At 32.6% G+C, this 27,278-nt stretch overlaps 1 protein-coding gene across 2 annotated transcripts in view; it reads right to left on the reverse strand.

Annotated features, from left to right (window-relative positions):
* The window catches only part of VPS13B (vacuolar protein sorting 13 homolog B), a 761,997-nt gene that overhangs the window by 633,496 nt on the left and 101,223 nt on the right, over positions 1-27,278 (reverse strand). For both annotated transcript variants that reach the window (XM_077748161.1, XM_077748160.1), the window contains exon 17: positions 794-975. In XM_077748161.1, coding sequence (XP_077604287.1) covers positions 794-975 — 182 coding nt within the window. The remainder of the gene's footprint in view (positions 1-793; positions 976-27,278) is intronic.

The raw sequence follows: 27,278 nt of genomic DNA on the forward strand, positions 1-27,278 counted from the left end.
CTTTAACTATAAAGCTTTTTTTTTTTAGAGTTTATAATATATTCCCCCATAGTAAGATCTCAAATTATAATGTTCAAAAGCATCATATAAGAACAGCAAAAAAGCCAATGTCTTATTCTCATAGGCAAATAAGAAATTTAATTATTATGATAATTAAATTTAATAAAAATAATATCCTCCTTTCAAAACTACTTTAGTGTTCCTGACAAAACTAACAAGATTACTTTAAACTGAGACAACTAAAAACAAAGCAAATATTCTGTAAGTTTTTTTGTTTACCTGAAACGTTAAGTGACAAGATAAAGATAGTATCTCCTATCCTGGCATCAAAGCAGATTTTTTATTTTTAGTAGTTAACTCATTCATTCAAGGTGTAAGAGTATGCAAAAAGGATAATTTGCTTACCATGGTTTAAAGTATCATGATCAAGAACTTTATTCCAATTTACTAATTAAACATACTGCAATTATACTTGATTTGGCTATCATTTCAAATATACACATTACATTGATTCCCTCAGAAGTTACCCATGTAAGCTCAAAGGATTAACCGTACAAGACATTGGTAAAAAATAACCTCTTTAAACTATAAAATATAACCAGAAATTGGTTGCAGGGAATAAAACTGAACAGCTTACCTCATATCTTGAATTTTTTTTTGGAGTTGTAAGTATCACAGAAATACACTACACAATTTAAGTTCAGCAGGCTATACTTATGCATTTGAATAATACAGTATTAGTCACCACTAGTAAGAATTTTCCATATATGTGCCATGAAAATTGTGTTCTTACCAATAGTTTGGAAAACTTCATTCATCAAAGCTTCATTCACTGATAAAGAGTGGACATTTCCAGTATGAGACCAACTTTGATATATCGCTTGCAGCAGAAGTGTCTGTGCTCTTGTAGCTTGAATTGTGAGATTTGGAAGTTCAAATATACCTTCAGTTATAGCAATCTGAGATCTTTTGGTCCTGCAGAAGAAAAGACAAAGAATAACAACATATAAAATGACCAAGATTTTAAGCAAAAAAAAAAAAAAGAAGAAAGAAAAAGAAAATATATATATAAAAAATATTTTAAATATAATTAAATCAAAGAGATATACAATTTCATACTTAAAAATTTTTTAATGTTTATTTATTTTTGAGAGAGGGAGAAACAGAGTGCAAGCAGGAGAGGGGTGGAGAGAAAAGGAGACACAGAATCCAAAGCAGGCTCCAGGCTCTGAGCTGTCAGCACAGAGCCCAATGTCAGGCTCAAACTCACGAACCGTGAGATCATAACCTGAGCCAAAACCGGATGCTTCACTGACTGAGCCACCCAGGCACCCCTACTATTTCATACATTAAATGTCACTATTTCAGAATCTCTTCCAATAAAAAACAAAAATATAAACTAATGTCCATACACACACACACACACACACACACACACACACACACTCTGTTCAAACAACTACAAGTTTTCAGCCAAAATAATCTTCAAAAGAAACAAGAAAAATAATACTAGTTAACACTTAAGAAAATTTACTACCAGTTCTGCATTGTTCTAAATGTCTTATATCTATTAACTCATTGAATCAAATATTATAAAACTCTTAAGTAAAAATCCAAAAATTAATAAATTAAGTAAAAATCCAGATTCTAATCCAGAAGACTCTATTCTTTACTTCCTCTCATAAATATTTATGAAAAATTTATATTATAACCAGGTTCTTGTCTGGCAGTAACAGAAAATTGTTTTTAGAATCTGTCCAGGAATATCTAATTCACTACTGTCTTCTTTGTCTGGTTCTTTCTTTGAATGAGGTACCTTATATAATTAAATTTTCCAAATAACAAAGCTTCAAAGTTAGAAAATACTTAGTATGTCTATGAACAAGATGATAAAATAAATGAAATATGCAAGAGAAAGTGGAGAAAGAAAAACCAAGAGAAAATATTAGGATGCTACTGTAGTAGACTCAGTCACCCTACTCTTCCTCAACCCCATAAACCTCTACCCTTTATCATCTTCCCAGCAGTATTCACCCAGAGAGTACTTTGCATCTCTTGTAATAAAACCTCAAAGGCCTGTCAATCCTACCTCTTATTCCAGCCACTGCTATAAAGACCAATTAATGCAGATTTTTACAGTCATTGCCTAAAGCAACTGACAGTGAGAGGCTCCCATGGGAATTACTCTGTGTTCATGCACGGACAGCCTGGAAATGTAGGGATAAATGCGTTCCTCCCTCTTGCTTCCCTGACAATTTTGAGATGCAATTCATAATTCTTAGGAAGGTTCTAGGAGATCAAGGATCAAAGAAAAAGGCCTCAAGTAATTGGGAAAAGTCTTCATGAGCTTTGGGACAGTATCAGGCAACCTCAAACAGGTGTAATTGGGAGTCCCAAAATAGAGGAGAGAATTGAGAGAAGTGGAACAGAAAAATATTTAAGGCAATAATGGCCACAATTTTAAGAAAACAATAAGCTCCAGAATCTTAGAAGTTCAATAAACCCCAAGCAGAGACTTAAAATCATACCGAAGATACATTACAATCACTGCTGAAAACCAGAGTTAAAAAGAAAATCTTAAAGACAGGCAGAGGGTACAAAAACACAGATTAGTTGGTACAAGGAAACAAACAGATGCCTTTTACAATGCAGTATTTTTCTGATTCCAAAACCAAAGACACTACAAAAAAGAAAATTGCAGACTGATAAGCCATAGATGAAAAGTCCTCAACAAAATAGAAGCAAACCAAATTCAACAATACATTAAAAGGATCATACACCATGATCAAGTAGGATTCCTTTCAGGAATGCAAAGATGGTTGAAAATCGAGAAATTAACTGACATGATACACCATGTTAATAAAATTAAAGATAAAAACCATACAAACATTTCAATAGATGCAGAGAAAGAAGGTGACAAAATTCAACATACACTTACGATAAAAACTGAATAAAGTGGGTATAGAGGGAATATACCTCTACATAACAAGGCCATATATGGAAAATCCCACAGCTAACATCATACACAATGGTGAAAAGCTGGAAGTTTTTTTCCTAAGATCAGAACAAGACAAGGAAACCCACTCTTATTACTTTTATTCAACATAGTATTGAAAATCCTAGCCACAGCAACCACACACAAAAAAATTTTTAAGTATCCAACTGGGTATGGAAGAAGTAAAACTCACTCTTTATAGATGATATGATATTATGTACAGAAAATCCAAAGGACTCTATCAGAAAAAGAAATTTAATAAATGAATTCAGTAAAATTGCAGGATACAAAGTTAATACACAGAAATCTGTTGCATTTCTATACACTAATAATGAAATAGCAGAGAAAGAAATTAAGAAAATACCATTTACAACTGCATCAACAATAATAAAATTCCTGGGGGAACCTGGGTGGCTCAGTTGGTTGAGCGACCGACTTCGGCTCAGGTCATGATCTCACGGTTCATGGGTTTGAGCCCCATGTCCAGCTCTGTGCTGACAGCTCAGAGCCTGGAGCCTGTCTTCGGATTCTGTGTCTCCTCTTTCTCTGACTCTCCCCTGCTCATGCTGTCTGTCTGTCTCTCTCTCCTTCTCTCAAAAATAAATCATTTTAAAAACTTTAAAAAAAAAAAATAAAATTCCTAAGAATAAATTTAACCAAGAAAAAAAAAAAACTGTACTCTAACAACCCTAAGACACTGATGAAAGAAAATAAAAATGACAGAAATAAATGGAAAGATATACCATTCTGATGGAAGAATTAATTCTATTGACATATGCTGTTAATACATATAAATTATATATTGTTGAATCTTTAAGGGATTAATATTGCTAAAATGTTCATACTAACCAAAGCAATCTATATATTCAATGCAATCCCTATCAAAATACCAATGGTATTTTTCATAGAAGAGAAATAATCCTAAAATTTGTATGGAACCACACATACACACCAAAAAAAAACAAAAACAAAAAAAAAAACAAAAACAAAGTCAAAGCATTTTTCAAGCAAAGGTAATCACATTCCCTTATTTCGAACTATACCACAAAGCTATAATAATCAAACAGTATGGTACCGTGTGTTAGTGGCACAAAAATAGAAACATATATATCAATGGATTAGAATAGACAGCCCAGAAGCAAACCCACAATTACATGGCCAATTAATCTACAACAAAAAAAGCAAAAACATACTATAGGGAAGAGACAGTCTCTTCAATAAATGGTGTTGAGAAAACTGGATGGCTACATTCAAAAGACTGGGCCACCTGTTTATACCATACACAAAAATAAACTCAGAATAGATTAAAGATATCCATGTCAGACCTGAAACTATAAAAACCCTACAAAAGAACATAAGGAGTAATTTCTTTGACACTGGCCATAAAACATTTTTCTAGATAGATCTCCTCTGGCAAGGGAAACAAAAGCAAAAATAAACTATTGGGACTGCATTAACATAAAAAGTTTTTTTTTTTAATAGTTTATTGTCAAATTAGTTTCCACATAACACTCAGTGCTCATCCCCACAAGTGTCCTCCTCCATGCCCATCCCCCCCTCCCCCCACATCCATCAGTCCTCAGTTTTTGTCAGCATTCAAGAGTCTCTCATGGTTTGCTTCTCTCCCTTTCCCCCACCATTTCCGCCCTTCTTCTCCCCCTTGTTCCTCCAAGAAAAAGCTTTTGTACAGAGAAGGAAACCATCAACCAAATAAAAAGTCAACCAACTGAACTGGAGAAGATATTTGCAAATGTCAGACCCAATAAAGGGTTAGAATCCAAAATATATAAAGAACTCATACAACTCAACACCAAAATAACAAACAATGCAATTAAAACATGGGCAGAGGACATGAATAAACATTTTTCCAAAGAAAACCTACAGATGGCCAAAAGAAACATGAAAAGATGGTCAACATCATTAATCATCAGGGAAATGCAAATCAAAACCACAATGAGATACCACCTCATACCTGTCAGAATGACTATTATTAAAAAATAATAATAAGTGAACAAGTGTTAACATGGATGTGGAAAAAATAACTCTCCTGTACTACTGATGGGAATGTAAAGTGGTACAGCTACCATGGAAAACAGTATGGAGATTTTTCAAAAATTAAAAACAAAACTACAGTAAGATCCAGCAATTCCATTCCTGGGTATCTACCCAAAGAAAACAAAAACTCTAATTATAAAAGACATATGCACGCTCATGTTCATTCCACCATTATTTACAATAGCAAGGTTATGCAACCTAAGTGACTACCAATAAATGAATGGATAAAGATGATCTGGTATACACACATAAACGTGCCCATGCACGCACGCATGCACACACACAACAGATTACTACTCGGACATAAAAAAGAATGTTATCTTGCCATTTGCAGCAACATGGATGGTCCTTCAGGGTGTTATACCAAGTGAGTAAGTCAGAGATAGATAAATTCAGTGTGATTTCACAAAAAACGTGGAGCTTAAAAACAACTGAACAAACAAAACAGAAGCAGACTCATAAATACAAGAAAACAAACTGTTGGTTGCCAGAGGAGGGAGGGTGGGGAGGTAGGAAGAAGGGCAAAACAGATGAAGGGGATTAAGAGGTACAAACTTCCGTTTAAAATTTAAAAAATCACAGTGATGTAAAATAGAGCATAAGTAATACAGTCAATAAGACTGTAAAAACTTTGTATGATGCCAGATGCTAGCTAGACTTATGTGAATAATTTCATAATGGACAGCTGACCCTTGGACAAACAGGGGCTGGGCCCCTGACCCCTATGTAGTCAAAAATTCACATGTAACTTTTGACTCTCCAAAAACTTTACTAATAGCCTACTATTGGCCTTAAGCCTTACCATTAGATTAACTGTTGTATATTATATACTATACTCAAAATACATTTACAGGATTATACTGTATTTATCAAAAATAATCTGGTATTAGTGGACCTGAGCAGTTCAAACCTGTCATGGTCAAGTGTCAACTGTATATAAATGTCAAATCACCATGTTGCACACCTGAAACAAATGTAATATTGTAGGTTAACTACATTTCAATTTTTTAAAACCCTGAAAATAGAAATACACAAATCCAAAAACTGGAGATTCAACATTTGTCTCTTTAGTAAGTACTAGAACAAGGAGAAAGAACAAGTCAGTAAAGAAAGAAAGACAAATAATGCAACTGATCAACTTGGCTAAACCAACACTTACCAGAACACACCCTCCTAACAACAGCAAAATATACATTCATCAAGGCAGACTACACTTAGCCCACAAAAACAAGCCTATTATTAAAAGGAATGAAATCATACAGATTATATATACTGATCACTATGGACTTAAACTATAAACCTTTAATAAAAGAAAGGTGTTTGTAAAATGCTCAAATAGTTGGAAGTTAAACAAAGAAAACATAACTCAAAATCCAGTCAGAAACAGGATAGAAAACATTCACAAGATCAAACAAAATGTAGTTTTTTTAGTAATAAAATGATTTCAGAAAAGACATGAAGATAAATTACAGAAAAGGTCCATCTACTACACACACACACACACACACACACTCCTAATCAAGTGTTCCTGGAGAAAAAAGACAAAACAAAAGAAGTAGTATACAGAAATATCTAACAAAAGAAATCTTGCCTAAAATAAAGACTCAAATCTACCTACCAAGCATACAGTGAGTCACAGAAAATACTGATTAGGAATGACCATTACCCTAGTAAAACTATACTAAAAGGAGTTTTTAAAAAAATTCTATGGGCATTTACTCAGGCAAAGTAATGTCGTGGTACCAGGACTTTTCTAGAATCTCTCCCACTTCTTGTTATCCTCCCAAATCTGACCACTGCAGTCTAGTAAAAATAATGTGTGTGCACAACTCACCACTAGAGGAATAGAAGACTTCACATAACAGCTATATACAGTTGAGACACTGAGATAAAACTATAAAACTCTTAGAAAGAAATATAACTGTAAATCTTCACGATCTTAGATTAATAAAACTTTCACAAATATCATACCAAAAGTAAAAGCAACAAAAGAAAAAAGAGATAAATTGGACTTCATCAAAAATTTCAAATGTTGTATATCAAAGGCTACTATCCAGAAAATGAAAATAGGATAGATGAAATATTTGAAAACTACATAGGTAATAAGAGATTACTGTCCATATAGAGGAACTCCCACTACTCAACAACAAAGATATACAGCCCAATTTAAAAAGAACTAGAACAGACATTTCTCCAAAGATACACAAGTAGCCATATGCACATTAAAAGATACTCAACATCATTAGGGAAATGAAAATCAAAACTATAGTGAGCTGCCTCTTCAAACCCACTAGGATGGCTATAATAAAAGGAAAATAAAAATGGAAAATAACAGTTGTTGGCAAGGATAGAGNGATAATAGGATAGATGAAATATTTGAAAACTACATAGGTAATAAGAGACTACTGTCCATATAGAGGAACTCCCACTACTCAACAACAAAGATATACAGCCCAATTTAAAAAGAACTAGAACAGACATTTCTCCAAAGATACACAAGTAGCCATATGCACATTAAAAGATACTCAACATCATTAGGGAAATGAAAATCAAAACTATAGTGAGCTGCCTCTTCAAACCCACTAGGATGGCTATAATAAAAGGAAAATAAAAATGGAAAATAACAGTTGTTGGCAAGGATAGAGAGGAATTGTAACCATCAAGGTAGCAGTGGAAAACCGTTAAGCGACTGTGCAAAACAATCTGTCAGTTTATCAAAAAAGTAAATATAGAGTTACTATATGACCCAGAAATTATATTGCTACATATACACCATGGGAACTGAAACCATATTCATATAGAAACTCATACATGCCTTGTTCACAGAGGCATTACTCTCAATAGCCCAAAAGTGTGAACAACATAACCCAACAATCCAAATGAGAAATGGATAAACAATATATATATGTATGTCCACACAAAAGAATATTATTTGGCCACTAAATGGAATGGAGTGCTATTAATGCTACAACAACATGAATGAACATGGAAAACATGCTAAATGAGAGAAGCCAAGCAGAAAGGGCCACATATTGTATGTTTGTGTTCATATGAAATGTCCAAAATCACAAAGACAGGATTGGGTTTTTTTTTTTTTTTTTTTGAATTCAGAAAATGTTATGCAATTAGATAGGGACAATGCCTACAAAACGGTGTGAAAATACTAAAAACAAAAGAATTGTACAGTTAAAAATAATTAAAATGGTGTTTGTTGTATTATGTGGATTTTATGTCATTAAAACAAAAAAAATTCCCTCAAGGAGTCAGAACTCTCCGAGGAACAGTGGTCTAATACTGCTTTCTCTCGCTCAAAAATATCAAACAACAAAAAGAAAATGACCCACCTCTTTTAATTAACACATCAGGAAATTTAAATACACAGTTTCATATTAACACATCTATCACCTTACCCATACAGTTTTCAAGTATGTAATGGCTATACGTGGCTCTACCTAGATTTACCCTTCAAGCCACAATTCTGGTACCATTCCACCAGAAAACCCAAGGACTGAAATGAACAGACCAGGAAACAAATATGTACTGAATAAAACATTATTTAAACCAAACTGGTAAAATAATAGAGATCAAAAGAGACAGATGGAAAAACAAAAGGACCCAATTCACAAATTTATAATGTCATTATTGTTACTTCTGCTTTCCTAACATTGCAGCCATTTTATAAATTATTTTTACTTTAATAAGCACTTAAAAACATGATGATCCAAAAATTCCTGACCAAAAATAGTTTATTAGTAGTGATACTAACTAAAAAAAAATATTTGTAACACCTATGATATAAAAATATACTATTAATCTAACCACTCTATCTTTAGATAGACACTGTAAGGAAAACCCTATGGTGTAGCAAGAGCCATGTTCTTATAACTATAGCAGTAATTATTAATAAGGGAAAATTAAAGTGGGATTCTTTTTACAAGTGAGCCTTTACTATTTCATAACAAATTCAGCTACTGTATATGGTACTCTAACTTTCAAGCCATCGTATGTTACATAAAACGGTTCCCAAATGGGTAACATAGACTTGAATAAAAAGTCAAACATACACAAAATCAAATTGATTAATTTATTCTACATTTAATAATGCCCAAGGGTAGGGGGCAATTCCCTCCTTCAGACTCAATTTAATTTGACATCAAAGGGAAGAATGCACTTTGTACAAAAGCCAGAATTCAATAATAAAGAAGCTATATCATACATGTAGTACATGGCTTTGTGGTTTTATTTTCCAGCTATAGAGGAACACAAATAAAAGTACATTTTATTATGCTTCTTTTAAGTACTCGGTAGCATTTGAACTAAAATAAACTATTTAGAAATAATTTGGGAAAAGATGGTAGGTTATACAATGTACCTGTTAGTGTAACAGTATCAATGAAAAGAGGTTTCATTCCATTTTGTTCTGGTAAAGTTTGAATTATGTCTAATAACAAATATTAAAAAAATTATAAATCACCATGTATCCATTTCCTCAGATCCAATTCATCTAAGAATAACATCATACCATATTTGCTTCAGAAATTACAGATCAATATCTTTTAAAGCTTTATTTAAGCTATTTTGGAGACTTATTAAAATTAATGAATATGCACAATAAAACAATTTTCCCTTTGATTTAGGCCACTATATTTTTATTTAATTTCTTTTTAAAGAAACCAGTTCAATCAAGTTCATACTAAAAATACCTAACAACTTCTGGACTTAGCTAATTTTTTTGAAAAAAAATCATTAAACTTTTTAACACCTAAGTTGGTAAAATTATTTAACAAATGCTTATTTCACATATCCAGAAGTCCTAGTCTAAACAAATGTTCACTTTACAGAATAGGTTTAAAAACTATCGATTCAAACATTATTCTCTAGGGAAAAATAAATCCTAATGTAACTAGTGGAATAAACAACTCATTAAAACTCAACTTGGACAAACTCCAGGGTAAATTTAGGGAAACAGAAACAAGTAGGTCCTGACTGTGTAGTAGCTAAGATTGACAATGAATATGTCCTAATTAACAAATACTTTAAAAGACTCTGTTTGTGCCATCTGCTGACAAATTATAATACAGAGCTGATGAAAATTCTGGAACAACTGGCCATTTCTTTAAGGAAAATTCTTCCTTCAAACTTGCAAATTAAAAACGTGGAAGTAGTTTTTACTACTCACTGCAAAGGAATTAACAATCCATTCATGTTCATAGGCAAATTTTTTTTGCCATAGACACACTCGAGGAACAGCCGTCCATTCTCTTAAAATCAACACACCTCACAGCAACTGAAAGAATATCCTCAGCAACAGCTGGATCTAAAGATTTATATAGAGTCCCCAAATGCAAAGCTTGAACCTACAAATTCGTTCCAAAAATGTATTTTTGTTATTACTCATATCCTGTAAAGTAAAATAAGATTAGATCACTTTTTCCAAAATATTAAGTACAAAACTTCACTAACTCAGAAATAAACCAGTTTAAAAAGCTAAGAGATGTATATTTTAGCCCTGTATACAATGACTCTTTAACTTACACAATACATCAATACTCGAAAAAAAACTTTGTGTTTAATTAAATGGTAGGTAAAATGAAAGATAAAAGCTCCTCTTTCCTATTCCTGATCCCACCTAAATCCCTGATAACTACTTAAAGTTCAGCATACACAACTACAGACTTCTACTGATTTTATGCATTCATATACATTTAAATTTAATGCATGTGGAGGGGTCTACAGCCTGCTTTTTATAAACAACACTCTTAGATATCAAGCTTTCTTTTTTTTTTTTAAATGTTTTATTTATTTCTAGAAGAGGGAGAGAGAGAGACACAGCATGAGCAGGGGAGGGTCAGAGAGAGAGGGAGTCACAGACTCTGAAACAGGCTCCAGGCTCTGAGCTGACAGTCAGCACAGAGCCCGACATGGGGCTCGAACCCACGAACCGCAAGATCATGACCTAAGCAAAAGTCGGATGCTTAACTGACTAAGTCACCCAGGCGCCCAAGATATCAAGATTTCTACATTAGTACACATACATCTACACTGATCGTTTTAATGCATGCTTCTTAACAGTTTGAATAGTTTCACATTCATCAATGTATGAGAATACCCCTTTCACATCCCCACCAGTATATTTTTTAATCACCATGATTGTAGCATTTGCACATAACTATAAAATGCAAACTATATCATTGTTATGAAAATAATTCACTATTTTTCAAATTTCTGAAATACTATTTCAATTTAAATATTAGATAACAGAGAAAAAGGAGTAGAACTTATCACTAAAATAAAAATATAATCAAGTTCTGGATTACTATAATATGCAGTGTCCAAAATTGTACAGTGAACCATGGGTGGTAGCAAGTGAACAAAATACAAAAGGAGCAAAATGCCCCTTCATTTTCTCATCATCTCCTAGAGAGGCTAATCAATATAAATAATTCACCTACTTAAGTAAAAATATACAACTACTCAGGAAAAAAGAGAAAGGAAATGTAAACACATAGAATATATTTTATATATGTAATAATCAAATATGACCTTGAGAATTCTGATTAGAAAATATCACTAACATTTTAGTTCAAGTTTAGTAACTAAAGTCACTGGCTTTTTCCTTTGACCAAGGGCACATTTTACACGTATTAAGTAAACAGGAGACAGACTTGGCTGTCAAAAACACATACAATCTAAAACCTCAACAATCAGAGAACCAAAAAAAAAAAAAAAAAATGAAATCACTTAAAAAATTACCAGCTGCATGTCAATAAATATTTACTTGTGCCTTCAATGGATTGAAGGTTTTCAGGATAAATGTCCTCCATAGAAAAAGAAATTGTCCTTATGGACGTTAAGCAAAAAGAAAGGAGAACTATTACATAATCACATAAACCAGTGTAAGATCACTTCTTTGAAAAGCGCAGTGAAAAACAGAAACTATATCACATGAAGGAACAGATTAAGGGAATATGACCTACTCAGAGAAAGTGTCAATTTCCAATATCTATGGGGTGAAAGTTGTTTAGGCGATTGACTAGTGAAACAATATGGTAAAACACCTGAGTGAATGAAGACCAAGTGGAAAAGGCAAAAAGTGTTGAGTGGCTAAGGAGGAAGATATTTAGATGACCACAGACAGCCAAGAAGGAGCTAGATCATGAAGGGTATTACAGAATGTTTTAATGATTTTAATCTTTACTGTAAAAGCTAGGATAAGTATTTTAGGCAGGAGAAGGACATAATTAGATGTATCCTCCAAAAGCAAGTCAATCAAACAATCCCAACTACAGATGTAAGAGTTCAAAAAGATGCTCAACATCATTCATCATCAGGGAAATACAAATCAAAACTACAATGAGATACCACCTTACACCTGTCAGAAAGGCCAAAATTAACAACACAGGAAATAGGTGTTGTAAGGATGTGGCGAAAGGGAAACCCTCTTAAAGTTGGTAGGAATGCCAACTTGGACAGCCACAAACAGTGCAAAACAGTATGGAGGTTCCTCAAAAAGTTAAAAATAGAACTACATCACAAGTCAGCAAATGCACTACTAGGTATTTACCCAAAGTATACAAAAATACAGGTTCAAAGGGGCACACGCACATGCTTTTTTTTTTTTTTATATTTTTATTTATTTCTAGGAGAGAGAGAGAGAGAGACAGCGTGAGCAGGGGAGGGTCAGAGAGAGAGGGAGATACAGACTCTGAAATAGGTTCCAGGCTCTGAGCCAGCAGTCAGCACAGAGCCCGACGCGGGGCTCGAACCCATGAACGGCGAGATCATGACCTAAGCGAAAGTCGGACGCTCAGCCGACTAAGACACCCAGGCGCCCCCATGCACATGCTTTTTACAGCAGCATTATCAACAATAGCCAATTATAGAAAGAGCCCAAATGTCCATCAACTGATGAATGGATAAAGATGTGGTATATATACAGAATGGACTATTACTCAATCATCAAAAGGAATGAAATATTGCCATTTGCAACAACATGAATGAAACTAGAGTGTATTATGCTAAGCTAAATAACTCAGTCAAATAAAGACAAACCCTTACGATTTCACTCATAAGTGGAATTTAAGAAACAATACAGATGAAAGAAAAAAAAACAGAGAGGGAGGCAAACCATAAGAAACTCTTAAGTACAGAGAACAAACTGAGGGTTGCGGGAGAGGAGGTTGGTAGGGTTGATGGGCTAAATGGGTGATGGGCATTAAGGAGGGCACTGTGTTAGAATGAGCACTGTGTGCTCAGTGCACATGTGTTATATGTAAGTGATGAATCACTGATGTCTACTCCTGAAACCAAATTACACTATATGTTAACGAGAATTTAAATAAAAACTTGATTGCATGTATAGGTGGATTAAGAGGAACTTAATGGAGGACCATGGGGGAGAAGAAGGGGAAAAATAGTTGGGGGGTGGGAAGGAGGAAAACCATGAGAGACGCTTGAATGCTGAGAACTGAGGGCTGATGGGGGGGAGGGGAAGGGGGGTGATGGGCATGGAGGAGGGCACCTGGGATGAGTACTAGGTGTTATATGAAAACCAACTTGACAATAAACTATTTAAGAAGACAGATCGATAGATCGATCGATTAGACAGATGATAGATAAAAACTTGAAACATTAAAAAAAGTAGAACATCTCTCTATTAAATAAAAAAAAAAAGCAGGAAAGACTGTGTCTTATTCATAATGGGACTCTAGGGCCTATAACACAAGTTTTCACATGATAGGGGCCAAAATATTATTTCAAATAAATGAGTCATTAATCAGTTGAAACTTGAAAAAAGCTAAGTAATAACAGATTCATCTAGGAAACTGGCAATATATTTTAAAGTTATAAATCATAATAAAGAATACAAAGTTATTATCGAGAACTTGCTAATAGTTACCAACTTGTTATTGAGGGTTCCATCACCTACTAATTAAAAGATGTCTAGAACCAGTGACTCATCCCTCTAGATCTACCCTCTTTAATCCTTCATTTTCACATCTTATAAAATAGAGAACACGTGACTTGTTTATGGTGAGATTCAAATAAATCCTGTATATAGGGGGATCAATTAAGTACAAGTGCTATAGAAGAGTATTATGATGCTGCTCTTAGAGATTACCTTCTGCCTCTAAGTATGCACCATATGATCTTTTGGATTTGGGGATCTCCAATGATTATTTGTTCCTAAATTTCAAATATATAAATTAAAAAGAGATCAAACACAGTTAAGAAATTTGGAGACAATGATAAAAAACTTAAGCTAAATTTAGTTATTTCTAACCAAGACATTTTCCTTTTAATATATTAATAACATAGAATTCTTTTGAATATACTCTTACAGTTCAGTTCCCAAAAAATAATGAAACACAGACGTATTTCAAAGATACTGTCACTAGAATAAAATGCTGTCACAGGATAATATTCTCCTGCTGTTGTACATAGAAAAACCAAATACTGGGGAAAAGCTAGCATAATTCTTCTCATTGAAAGAGATGTAGGTCTTTAATAATATTCCCCAATATCCAAAAATCAAATTTAAAGTAGATAATCTAAAAATGAATTATAAATGTACATTTGGGTACCACTAAACAAACTATTTTACTAAGTTTAAAACTTTTAACAAGAGACAGAGACGAATTCTATTTGCCCATACAATTTCACACCCAACTGATCATAAAATTCCATGTGGAAAATATCAAGTTTTCCACCAGGAAAATCAAAGAAAACCTTCTGTCCTCATTGGACCAACACTCTCTGGTTGTTAACATGTGTTGCATGCTCTTCGTGCACTTAAAAAAAATCAAAGAGAAAAATCTAACTGATATAAAGACAGATGCTATTTACCAATAGTAGTGTTTTTCATCTCTTTTTAATCCCATACACACATACTCTAAACAATTATAAACATAGATATTTTTCAACTGGTCATTTATTTAAACGCATTGTAAGATCAGAATCAAAACATGACAAAAAATAAAACCTGAGAGGCCTGTGAAATTATAAAAATTGCTCTTTCAAGGGAATTTTTTCAAACAATGCATTAATATTCTAAGTAAATGTACTTTCTATAGTAAAATATAAAATCATTAATACAATGACAAGATTTATAATTTCCTAATTGAAAATTGCAGCTAAAATGTTGCAAAGTGTTGAAATTAACCAAAATAAATCCCAAAACAGCACAAGCAGAGGCTTAAAAGTACATTAGAGCCCTATGATACCTCAATGTTAAAATTAGGTTTCTTATTTTTCTACTTTTATTACTCTCTTAAACTATGTTTAAAAAAAAAAAAACACTACCTAAGCAAAGACATTCAATGACAATCAAAGACAATCAAAATATGTGAATGTGTATACAAAAAATCTTTTATTACAAAATATTTTATGCAACTGAAAATGCTATGAGCCTCAGTCTCTGATCACACAGTGGGCTAGAGAAATCCCAAAAACCCTAGTGAAAACAATCAGTTGTCTGATGCGTTTCGGTAAAGGATGGAACAACAAAGCAAGGAAGAGCAAGAATGCCAGCTAACAAGCTAACCAGTCAACCCCTGAATCAATACTGGCATTGACCCTTATTATAAGTCAATTGGTTTCACCAAAAGCTAACGCTTTTGGAAAAGAGAAAGGGACAGACTACAACGGGACAAGAAAGAAATCTGGTAGCCACATGAGTGTATATATCTGTCACAAATCATTGAATTGTACACATAAAATTGTTGAATTTTGCTATATTTAAATTATGCTCTAGTTTTAATATGAGAAATACGTTAATGAAAACAGTGGTATAATTCATGTAATAATCCATTACAGGGAACTTTATAAACCACATCCTACACAACTCTAAAGTACTGTGAAAGCTTGGTAGAGTTACAGCGAGTATTTTCAGGTGTAACCAGACCTCTGAATACTTTTATAATTTTTTTCATTACTCACAGGGATTCTATAAAACAAAATTTTGGGAAATAAATCAAGTATAAAAAATTCAGTATTCACCTTCAAATATTCTCCCAAAAAATAAGATCATCATGAGACTAAACAACTAATATTCTAAAAAGAGAAACTCCAAGAGCACTCATATCTGAATATTTACATTTATTAATTGAAGATATTCAAGAAACATTTCTCTTCAGAAGCTAGAATTTTTTTTAAAGTACTGAAGATGAACAAAGATAATTTAGCCACTTTTTTCCTTAAACATTAATATGACGTAGTATACCTGTACTTTTTTCTAAGGTCTTCAAAGTTTAAGTTAGCTGATCTAAAAATGTTTATGGAATTATTAAATTCTAGTTTGGTTCATTTTAGTTAACATTTATTAAAAATCAATGATATGCTAGGTCCTGGACCATTAAGGCAACAATAAAGATTAAAACTAATCAAGATGCAAAAATTATAAAGTCCTTTAATGACAGACATATGCAATTTCAAAGTGAATTAACTTACCAAAGATTTAAATTGTACTAAAAAAAAAACAAAACAAAAACAGTGCCAGCTATTCATCTCCTTGATAGGAGTTAAAGTCTACATTTAAATGAGTTTTAAAGCACTTATCACAAAAATTATGTAAAAGTTTTTATGTATTTGATGTTGAAGAAGGGGTTAATGACACAAAAGGACACTGTCAGAACATTCCCAGTAACAGTTATAGCAACAACTGTAACAAGGCTTGAAAGCCACTCATACAACTCTGGAATTTAAACATCTCTGAATAAGGGTATGCATAGTTCTTTCCAAGCCTCAATATATTTTACTCAGTTAAGAGAAGCCACATACAGATGTAAAATAAAAAACAAAATTAACTACTGGCATATACTATGTCAAAGATGGATCTCAAAAACATTATCTAAGTGAAAGAAGCCAGATACAGGATACAACATATTGCATGATTCCATTACATACCATAAAAAATAAATTTATAAGGCGAGTGGTTACCTGTGGCTAGAGATGGGGATTAACTGTAAACGGGCATGAGGGATCTTAGTGGGAGGGTGAAAATGTTCTAAAACTGATTTATGGTAGCAGCTGCATAACTCAATTAAGGTGCTAGAAATCACTGAATTACAAACCCAAAATGAGTGAATTTTATGCTATATAAAGTTCAGCTCAACAAAGCTGTTTATTAAAAAAAAATAAAAGTCAGCAAACTTACTCCAATGGCAGGATGCCTTACAATGCAAACAATGCCAACTTGCAAATACACTCCCTCATTAATGGCAGTCGGACTGCTACTCTTGGGTCTTGATTGACATAGATCTAAAACTAAATTCCACCTGCAGTATTTACTGTACGTATGAGCATTAATAAGACAAAGATAGGAGCAAAACAGTTTTTAAAGGGCTGCTAAGAAAATTAAATGAGATAATACATCTAAGACTGTCTTAGCACTACTCCTGAGACATATATACTACTACTATTAATTTGGTATTAAAATTTCCCCATAAATTTCTCACATACAACTTACTTATATAGGTTAAAAAATAATTCTGTTCTGGAGTTTTTAATATATAAATTACATGCAAATCAGCTATAACTATTTCTCAATCAACATAAAAAGTAATTATCAGAATGAGATGTGACTACAAAGTATTGATACATTCTGAGAGTACTCCCCCCAAAAATTAATCTCTATAATTTATAATCAAAGAGAATCAACCTCTGCATGACTGTACATGTTAAAACTTTATAATAAAAACTTTTTAATTACAAAGAATTTACAAATTTATGAGTTTCATTCATAGTACATATAATGTATAGAATGGACATTAAGAGTATAATACAAGGATTGAAGTTTAAAATATGTGTACCTATAGATTTCAAAGGCTCCGGTATACATTAATAACTGTAAACACTGAAGATTATAATACATGTGAAAATAGCTACTGAAAAAAATCAAATTTTTAGAAAAGCTTAAGTCCAGAATTATCAAGTATAGTCTACAAAATCATTAAACAGTAACTGCAGAATGTCTGCAAAAAGCTGGAAAATAAAACAATGATATATTTCATTGATTTATTCAATGAATTTTCATTTATCTGTAAGAACTTGTACTTCAGTTTCTATCACTGATCCACCACTAATTAAATTTTTTAAACGTGTATTTATTTTAGAGACAGAGAAAGACAGAGCACAAGTCGGGGAGGAGCAGAGAGAGAGGGAGATACAGAATTTGAAATAGGATCCAGGCTCTGAGCTATCAGCACAGCGTGATATGGGGCTCGAACCCATGAACTATGAGATCATGACCTGAGCAGAAGTCAGATACTTAACCAACTAAGCCACTCAGGTGCTCCAATCCACCACTAATTAAAGGTTTTCAGTTCAAATATGAATCATTAACAAAATTAAATAGAAAAGTATACACTAATTCAAAAATATTATGTAATAAAAAACTATGTATATGCCTGAAACTAATATAACACTATATGTTAACTTTACTGGAATTAAAATTTGAAAAACATAACAACTATGTAGTGTCTCCTTCCAAGGCTTAAGACAGTGAAAAGGACAATTTTATAAAATTAGATTATAAAAGACAATATATCCTGCCTCTTAAACCAGTTTTTCTCATTTTAATATTCCCTTAACTTATGGAATGTGTATTTTCTACTGCCAGAAAGGCAGGTGTTTTACCCATTTTGTTTACTGGTGTAGCTCTGGCTAGGGCCTTGCAGAGAGTGTCTGGCACAGTGGGCGTTCATCACTTATTTGTGAAATAGACCTGAATGAATAAACATAGAATATCACGGGTGCAAAAAGGTAGACAAACAGTGGAAAAACTTGGAGTTTTGAAAACAAAAAAGATAACTGAATGGGGAACATTTGTCACAAAACTTAAGAAAATATGCACCCTGTCTATTCTCGTCATCTTTCCCCGTTTTAATCATCCAGATAAGGATACAGAAAAAGAATTAATCACGAAAAAGTTAATAAAGGACAAAACCAGAAAATATGAGCAAAACAAAGAAAAGTTCTAAGAAATGTGCAAGAAAATGCTTAATAATGGAAAGATGGTTACATTAACAAGATCATGCAAGTATATTGCAGGTCACAAACTACAGAATCCTATAAAAGACTTAAGTTATATCATGCACAGAGCCATCTGGCATGTGGTCCACACTGTTATATGTCTGACCTGAGAATACAGCTCAAATAAAATTATTACACTTTAGTAGATAGTAATAAGACCTAGCCACTTGCTTTAAAAATTTTCATTGAAACTGAGCTTACTGTAAAACCAAAGCAGGTTAGAGGGACGGGGAAGCTCTATCAACAAGTTATCCAAATCAAAAGAGAAAGCTGAAACAAGAGCAATTTGCCCTGTGTACTTCCCAAATCAAATTTACCATATGTTAATAATGGAGAAACTTATCAGGATAGGATATTTTCATTATGATCATGCCTGACTATCTGTAAATGTGAAGACTAATAAAATTTCAAATGGCTATTTTGTTTCTTTTAAGGCAGTAAAATTTGGACTTAATGCCCAGTCTCAAGAAACAGTAGACTCTTAAGTGTCCAATCTAAAGCTTCAGAACAAAAAAAAAAAGAGCATTTTTTAAAGAAATTCAAGTATGGATGTGAAATGGAGGCATGAACTGAGCTGAAGACAAATGAAGATTGCTGTAATTTTTATTCTCACCTGCCTTAAGCCTCTTTAAAAGATTTATATATTCTTAAGAACAGTAGAGTCATTGTGTTGAGGCACAGTTTCAGCAGTCATTAACACATTTTGATGAGTTTGAATCTTACTTTGATGAATGAATCATATGGATTCATCTGCATTTAAAGCAGAAACTTCCATGTCCCTTTCAAGAGGATCTGACAGAGCTAAAAACCAAACAATGCTAAATTTATAGGCCTCCATCTACACTGAAATGTCTAACTCTTGTGACCATACACAGAACAGTATTTTATCTGATTGGACTTGTTAAAATATATTCACCAGATTGTTAAAATTAGTGTTACTATGCATCATTAGATAAATAATCTCATAATCAGAATGCTAAGTGCTCTGGCTGAATTAACTTACTGAAAGAACTATATTTCAGTATTCTCTAACATTTCAAATTGAACAACAGTGAGCACTAGGCCTATGATAGTATCTCCTTAATAAATAATGCTCACAAAATTAATTTTGGATTCCCTTAATAATACTGTATTTTAAAAATTCCTGTTTTCATTAATAAGCATTACTCCTTATTTTAAAAGGTGATGAAGCCAGTATGCATATATACACATATATGTATTTACACATACATATATACACACACTACACACACACACACACACACACTTACGTGTCAGCCCAGATATATGAGAACTAGGAGGTATTTACAAATTCATTTTAAAATAGGTACTAGGATCCCAATCTTCCTATTGGTTCTGAGACCTACATCCTCCTGAAGCCTATCCTGAATAAAAAATAATCAGATGAACAGCATTTTGACTTAATCAGTTGTTTTAAATTTTCATTCTATTTAGTATTATTAAACTTGTCTTTAAGATCAGTCTATAGACTGTCAAGGACTATATCTAAGTTCTGAAGAACGGATAAATATCNAGCAAGGGAGGGGCAAAGAGAGAAGGAGAGAGAATCACAAGCAGGCTCCACACTGTCAGTGCAGAGTCTGATGTAGGACTCAAACTCACAAACTATGAGATCATGACCTGAGCCAAAGTCAGATGCTTAACCAACTGAGCCACCCAGGCGCCCCAAAAACATGTTTTTTAAGAGAAGACAATTAAGCAGGAAAAGATCTCCCTATAATGTAAAAAGTTATAAAATCTTTCTGCAGAAGAACAATCTAAGTTAGCTATTCCTGTAAATCTTAAGAGGAAAAACTACTATGAAGATAAACTTGTAGACAACACAAAGAATTCTAACAAGTTTATCTTTTTCTTCCTCCCCAAAGTAAGTAAAACTATTCCAAATATGCATTTGATTACTTAACTTGCTCAAGCTATACCAATTTTGACAAAGAACTGTATCAAATGTGAATGATAACTTTTTAAGACAAAAAGCAAAAGATTTATAGAAGAGGTAAACTAAGCTTCTGGTTTGGGAGTTACGTTAAGAGTCTTAACATTAAAAAGCAATGTTTTCCCATAGAATTTGAGGAAAAATCTTGCAAATCATATATATAATAAAAATTTAGTAGAGAATTCCTAAGGAGTACCTACAACTCAAAAACAAAAATAATCTGAATGCAAAGAAGTTGATCTATATATTCCCCCAAAGAAGCTATGCAAATGGTCAACAAACAATTGAAAAGATGCTTAACATCACTAATTGTTAGAGAAATGCAAATCAAACCTACTATGAAACACCACTTCATATTATTTAGGATGACTATTATCAAAAAACCTAAAATAACGAGTGCTAGTAAAGATGTAAAGAAATTGGAACGCTTGTGCATTGTTGGTGGGAATGTAAAATGGGACACTGTGAAAAACAGACTGGTAGTTTCTTATAAAATTAAACAAAGAATTACCATATGATCCAGCAATTCCACCTCTAGGTATATACTCAAAAGAAATGAAAACAGGAACTCAAACATTCATACATCCATGTCAAAACACCACTTGCAATAGTTAAAAGGTGCAAATAACCCAAATGTCCACTGAGAGATGAACAAAGTATGTACATACATTGGAATTTTTGAACCTTAAAATGGAATGAATTTCGAAGGAAAGAAAGGAAGGGAGAGAAGGAGGAAAAGAGAGAGAGGAGGAAGGAGCAAGTTAGGAGGAAACGAGAGAGGGGGAGGGAAGAAAAAATTCTGACATATGCTACAGCATGGATGAATCTTGAAAACTTCATGCTAAGTGACACAAGCCAGACACCAAAGGACAAATTTAAGTTAAATCATTTTACAGGAGGTACTCAGGACAGTCAAATTCATACAGAGAGAAAGTAAAAAGTTATCAGGGGCTCAAAGTAAGGAGTAATGGGAAGTTACTGCTTTAATGGGTACAGAAGATAAAATTTATGGAGATAAAAAGTGGTGACAGCAGTAAAGCAATGTGAATATACATAATACCACTGAATCGTACTCTTAAAAATAGTTAAAATGGTACATTTTCTGTTTTATATATTATGAAACATTAAAATAATAGTAATAACTTTAAAGTAGTTGAAGAGGCCCTGAATCAAGAAAGTGAGGATCACAGTTAGGCACTGATATTTACTGTGTGGTCCTAGGTTAAGTAATTTGAACTCTCTGGGACTCAGTCATTTCATCTTTGAAATGAGAGGGTCATAATAGGTGATGAAAGTATTTCTTTTCAGTTCAAAATATTCCATGAAAGCACATTCCAGATGCAAGAACTGAAGCTAACAATCAGGCTGCTGCCACTCAAGTAGAGGCAGCATCCCAGCTAAGTCTTCCCAGTTTTAAGACATTATGTTCAAGAGAACATGTGTCACAAAAGCAGATGAAAATTATCATAGCTCTGGAAAAAAGGGAATTAAAAAGCTCTATCTCCAGGGGCATTAAAAACCCCAACTCTTATGTTCTTAAGGTTCAAACTGTGATATTACAAAGAACAGGGCAGTTGAGCAAATGTGACATTGAGCCCTGTGGGTTGAGTTACTTATCCTCTACGTTTGCTGATAAATAGTTATTTTTAGCTTTTTTTTTTTAGACTTGAAGGGCCTAGCCTGCATTAAAGCTGCAAGCATTCCCTCTAGTGTTACTCTGAGCTAGAGCAGGAAAATGGCTGCTTTGGTTTCCTTTTCAGGGAGCCAAAAGGATCAATATCTGTTCACTTACCCTTTAGGCACCACATCAATTACCCTAAGCCGACAAGCACCAAATCTTGTATTTCTAATTAACACTGAACTCAAACACAGATTCCACAGAAACACCTTCCTCAAACAAAGCCACTGTTCAATAATTTCATGATCAAAAACCAAGACCTCTACCACTGTGCTAAATAAGAAATGGGTACTTAGAGGGATCCCTCAGTCTTGTAAAGAAATGTGTTTTCCCACATCCCTATCTCTATGAAAATGACCATGATACATATAAGCAATAATTAGGAAAGAGAAGAAACATGAAAGCAGATTTTGACTCAACAAAAGAAGGAACTCTAGAGTTGCCCAGAAATGAATCTGGTTGCCTCATAAAGTAGCTAAGTCCCTCTGGATAAAATGTTCAACCCATGGATAGACAACTAAAAATCAAAGCTGTGTCATAGACTCAGAAATTGAGATAAGGTCTAAGGTTCCAACTAACCCTATTATCTACAATTCTCTAAGATCATCACAATATCTGTATGCTATTAACTGTATACTAGGAGATAGTAAGAGAGTTCAGATTTATTAGCTGTACTATCTCAACTGGTCTCTCAATACATGGAAATCCAGTTTTACTACAAGGCAAGAAGTACACGGAGCCTTTGGAGATGATTAACAGAAGATAATGTACATCTTCACTCCTTCAGGTAAGAAAGGGACCAAAGACTTTAGAATCAGATAACCTTCCATGAGATTTCTTGCCCAGGCACTGTGTGACTTGGGACGATTTACGTAACCTCCCTGAGTTTTGATTTATAACAGAATATCACCTTAGCTCACAGGGTTGTTATGAAAACTTTGTTAAAGTACCTAACACTATATAAAAAAAGTTTTTTTTCTTTCAAATCCTACCCATTCTTTAATAATCTGCTTAAAAGTTACCATCTTCATGTTCTCCATGACTTTCTAATCCAAAATAATTTTTCTCTGAACTTCCAAAGTAAGTTGCATGTATCTCTATATAAATGAGATCACATTTTTGAACCCTCAATTACAGGAGAAAATGAACTTGAAACTATAGTATAATGGCAATTTAACAAGCCTGAGGAAGAAATAGGATTAATGAAAACCTGATTAACTACTTTAACGTTTTTTAAGTATTCATATTAAAAAGCTTACACACCCTAAATCATGTACAAATTAAGGCCCAAAAGGAACCTTCCAAATTCCTCTCCTAACTGTAGCATTCTCAGATCCAATGGACCAACCTTGGCTTTGTTCAGATAATAGTATCTGCATAGAAACTTACACACCCCAACCAATCTCCTGACATCTAGATATCTACCCAATTCAACCAATAAAACCCAATTCTACTGCCACTTCTTCTCTGAAGCCAACCATGATGTCCCGGGGAAATTTTCTTTCTTTAAATTAATGGGACATTTTGCTTAAGCCTCAATTTTACCATTTAAAGACACGTTTTCTTAGGTGTCTAGTGTTCTCTCACACTAGACTAAGTTTTCATGCTCAGGGGATATCCCTTATACTCACTTCATCCTATTGCATTCTTTCCCCAATTCCAATATGTAGCACAATGCCTATCACAACATAGAAAATCAAAAAATATTTATGAATGACATCCAATCTCCCCTAATACAATTGAAGCTTCTTAAGGACAAGGGAAACTGGCAAAGAAATAAAAACACAAATTAACACATACTTTAGATACATATTTTTCAATTAAAATTGCTGATCAAAAATGTATAAATGTTCATGTAACAGAATACTGCACAGTGACAAAAGCAAATAATCTAAAAACTACATTGTGTTATATGAATTTCACAAATGTTATTGTGAGTGACAGAGGCCAGTCAAAAAGGAGAATATGCTGGATGATTCTATTTAAGTCCAAGAACAGACAAAAGTAAACTACATTATTAGAAATCAGAATAATAGTTAACCTTGCAGGAAGGTAAGGGAGACAGGTTTTTGAGATGCTGATAATACTCTGCTTCTTGATATTTCTGTTGGTTACCAAAGGTCCAATTCACTTATGAAAGTACCAGAATTTATGCACTTTTCTATAAAATATTAATTTCAATTAAAAGTTTGGAAACGATGTGTGTATTTTAGTTTCTCTGTTCTCAAACAAAAAAAAAAAAAAGGTTAACTCTAAGAATGTATCTAGAAACCTAAAAGTATTACCACTGTAGAAATTTTAAAAATAACTATCTACAGGAGACGAAGCCTTAATCCTACTTATGATAATGACATTCTAATACTTTATTGCCTTTAACCAATCCTCTACTACCTTTTAAACATCTTCTTACTAAAAAATGAGAAAAATTAAAATTTGAATCAGTTGCTCAAGACAATCATTAGTTATTGTCACTGTATCTTTCCCACTATATCCTACATATTTTAATCCTGTTCTAAGGGACTAAAAGAATTAAAAGTTAACCTGATATACAGCAATAAAGAAAAAAAAAATTTGAATGTTTATGTTTGGAAACTGTGTAATACAGAGTGAAAAATAAAATATGGCCAATATATTTTGAGAAAAATAAATTCCAAGAAACTGGAGTTTAGTGTTAGCTTGTTAAAATATGTTAATAGGAATATTCATATGGGAGAAAAATAAGCTATTTTTGATGTTACTTAAACCATACATATTTTAAAATTTTTTAGCAAATCTGATTAAAATAAATGTTAGTCTGAAATTTCACATGTAATTAGTTTCAATTGAGACATTTTTAAACAAAAAGTATAAACTATTTTGTTGTTTTACATAAAATCTAGACTTTCACTGCTAACTCAAACATTCCGACTAAATTTTTTTTTTCAATGTGGCATAAGGGTTTCAAAACCCATGGCCTATAGTAAATATGCTCTTCTCATACTGAATAGATAAAATATAAATAGCCTCATACATGTGCTTTAAGAAACTAGAATATAATTTTTAAAAATCCAAGTAAAACAGCTTATATAATTTGAGGAAAGAAGATACCATATTGGGAACAGAGTTGACATTAAATGATACAACCAATATGGCCTAACTAAAATAATCCTGACTCACTGCATGAGTTCAGTAAAATTCTCAGTTCTCATATGATTTTGATTTAATTCAAGCACTATATGATGTATCTTATTCATTTCATTTAACTAATATACATATCAATTTAATGAGTTTTACATGTATTACTTTCAAGTTAGAGTTGCTAAGAACAAATGATAGTTTATGGTCTATTAACTAAGGAAAATAATGTAAAGAAACTATTTCAAAGCAATATACTCATGTAAAGCATAGAAAAATACCACTCAAATAATACAGAAGTGGTCTCAACTACAAAAAAATCAAGTCACTTCCATATACAAGCATTGTGTGATCTCATGCTTTTAGTATTTAAATGGAATATTTTCTTTTAGATGTCAGGACACATATTTTAAACCACATTTGACAATACTTGTATTAAGTCCTACACATCCTTAAACTAAGTCTTGCCTATTTAAATATTCAATTTTTTTCATGTGAAGGCTATAATTCATTTTGAAAATTTTGGCTTTGAGAAAACCTAAGTATTTTCTGTAGTAAATTGCACTGTTTCTAAAAATCTCAGTGTTATGAATGATAAGTAAACATCTATTAAAGTTGATATCAACATACCAACTGGGACAGATCCCCTGGTATTTCTTAATATAGCAAATATAAAACTTGGCTCAAATGCAACAAGTACATACAAATAAAATATTAACAAGAATCTCAATACTACATAAGATATGACACGTGTAGAATATGGATGACTAAGGACAAAATTAAACTTATCAAGAGAAAGTAAGAATGATCGATCACTTAATAATGGTTTCATTTTGCAGAAAAATTGGTTCCAAGACTCAATTAACTACAACTTCTATATTTTTTAATTTTCTCAATAGGCAAAATTTTTCAAGATGTAAGCATTTAATTTATAAGTTTCATTTTAAAAGTTATCAAAAAAATATACTTTAAACAAATAAAGTACTTTAGATAAAAAATATTTTCCTGAAGGTATGTTGCTTTTCATAAATAATAGAAATTACATCTTGTAAAAATAATTTTGTAAAAATAATCTTACTAATTAGGATGGGAAAGCAAAGACATATTCCATCCAAAGAATAATCTAAATTTTTAAATGTAGAAATATTTCCCTAGAATATATTTCCTGTATTTAAACCTTATTTCATACATTCAAACAATCTTCTATTTAATATATTAAAGTTTGCTTTCAACTAAAATTTTAAAAGGCATAACTAGTAACTATTGGACTTCTATAAACCTCTTCCAATTTAAGAAAATATGACCTCCCAAATAAAGTAGCCCCGAAACAAATGAAAATACAGTCTAAAATCAGTTTCTTCTAAAATGCATCAACTAGAGATGTATCAAATATGTAAATCTACGTTATGGGTGTACTTTTCTAAGTGCCTATGAATACACATAAAATTGTT

The sequence above is a fragment of the Crocuta crocuta genome, unplaced genomic scaffold (genome assembly GCF_008692635.1).
Source record: "Crocuta crocuta isolate KB4526 unplaced genomic scaffold, BGI_CrCroc_1.0 scaffold39, whole genome shotgun sequence".
NCBI classification, from domain to species: Eukaryota; Metazoa; Chordata; class Mammalia; order Carnivora; family Hyaenidae; genus Crocuta; species Crocuta crocuta.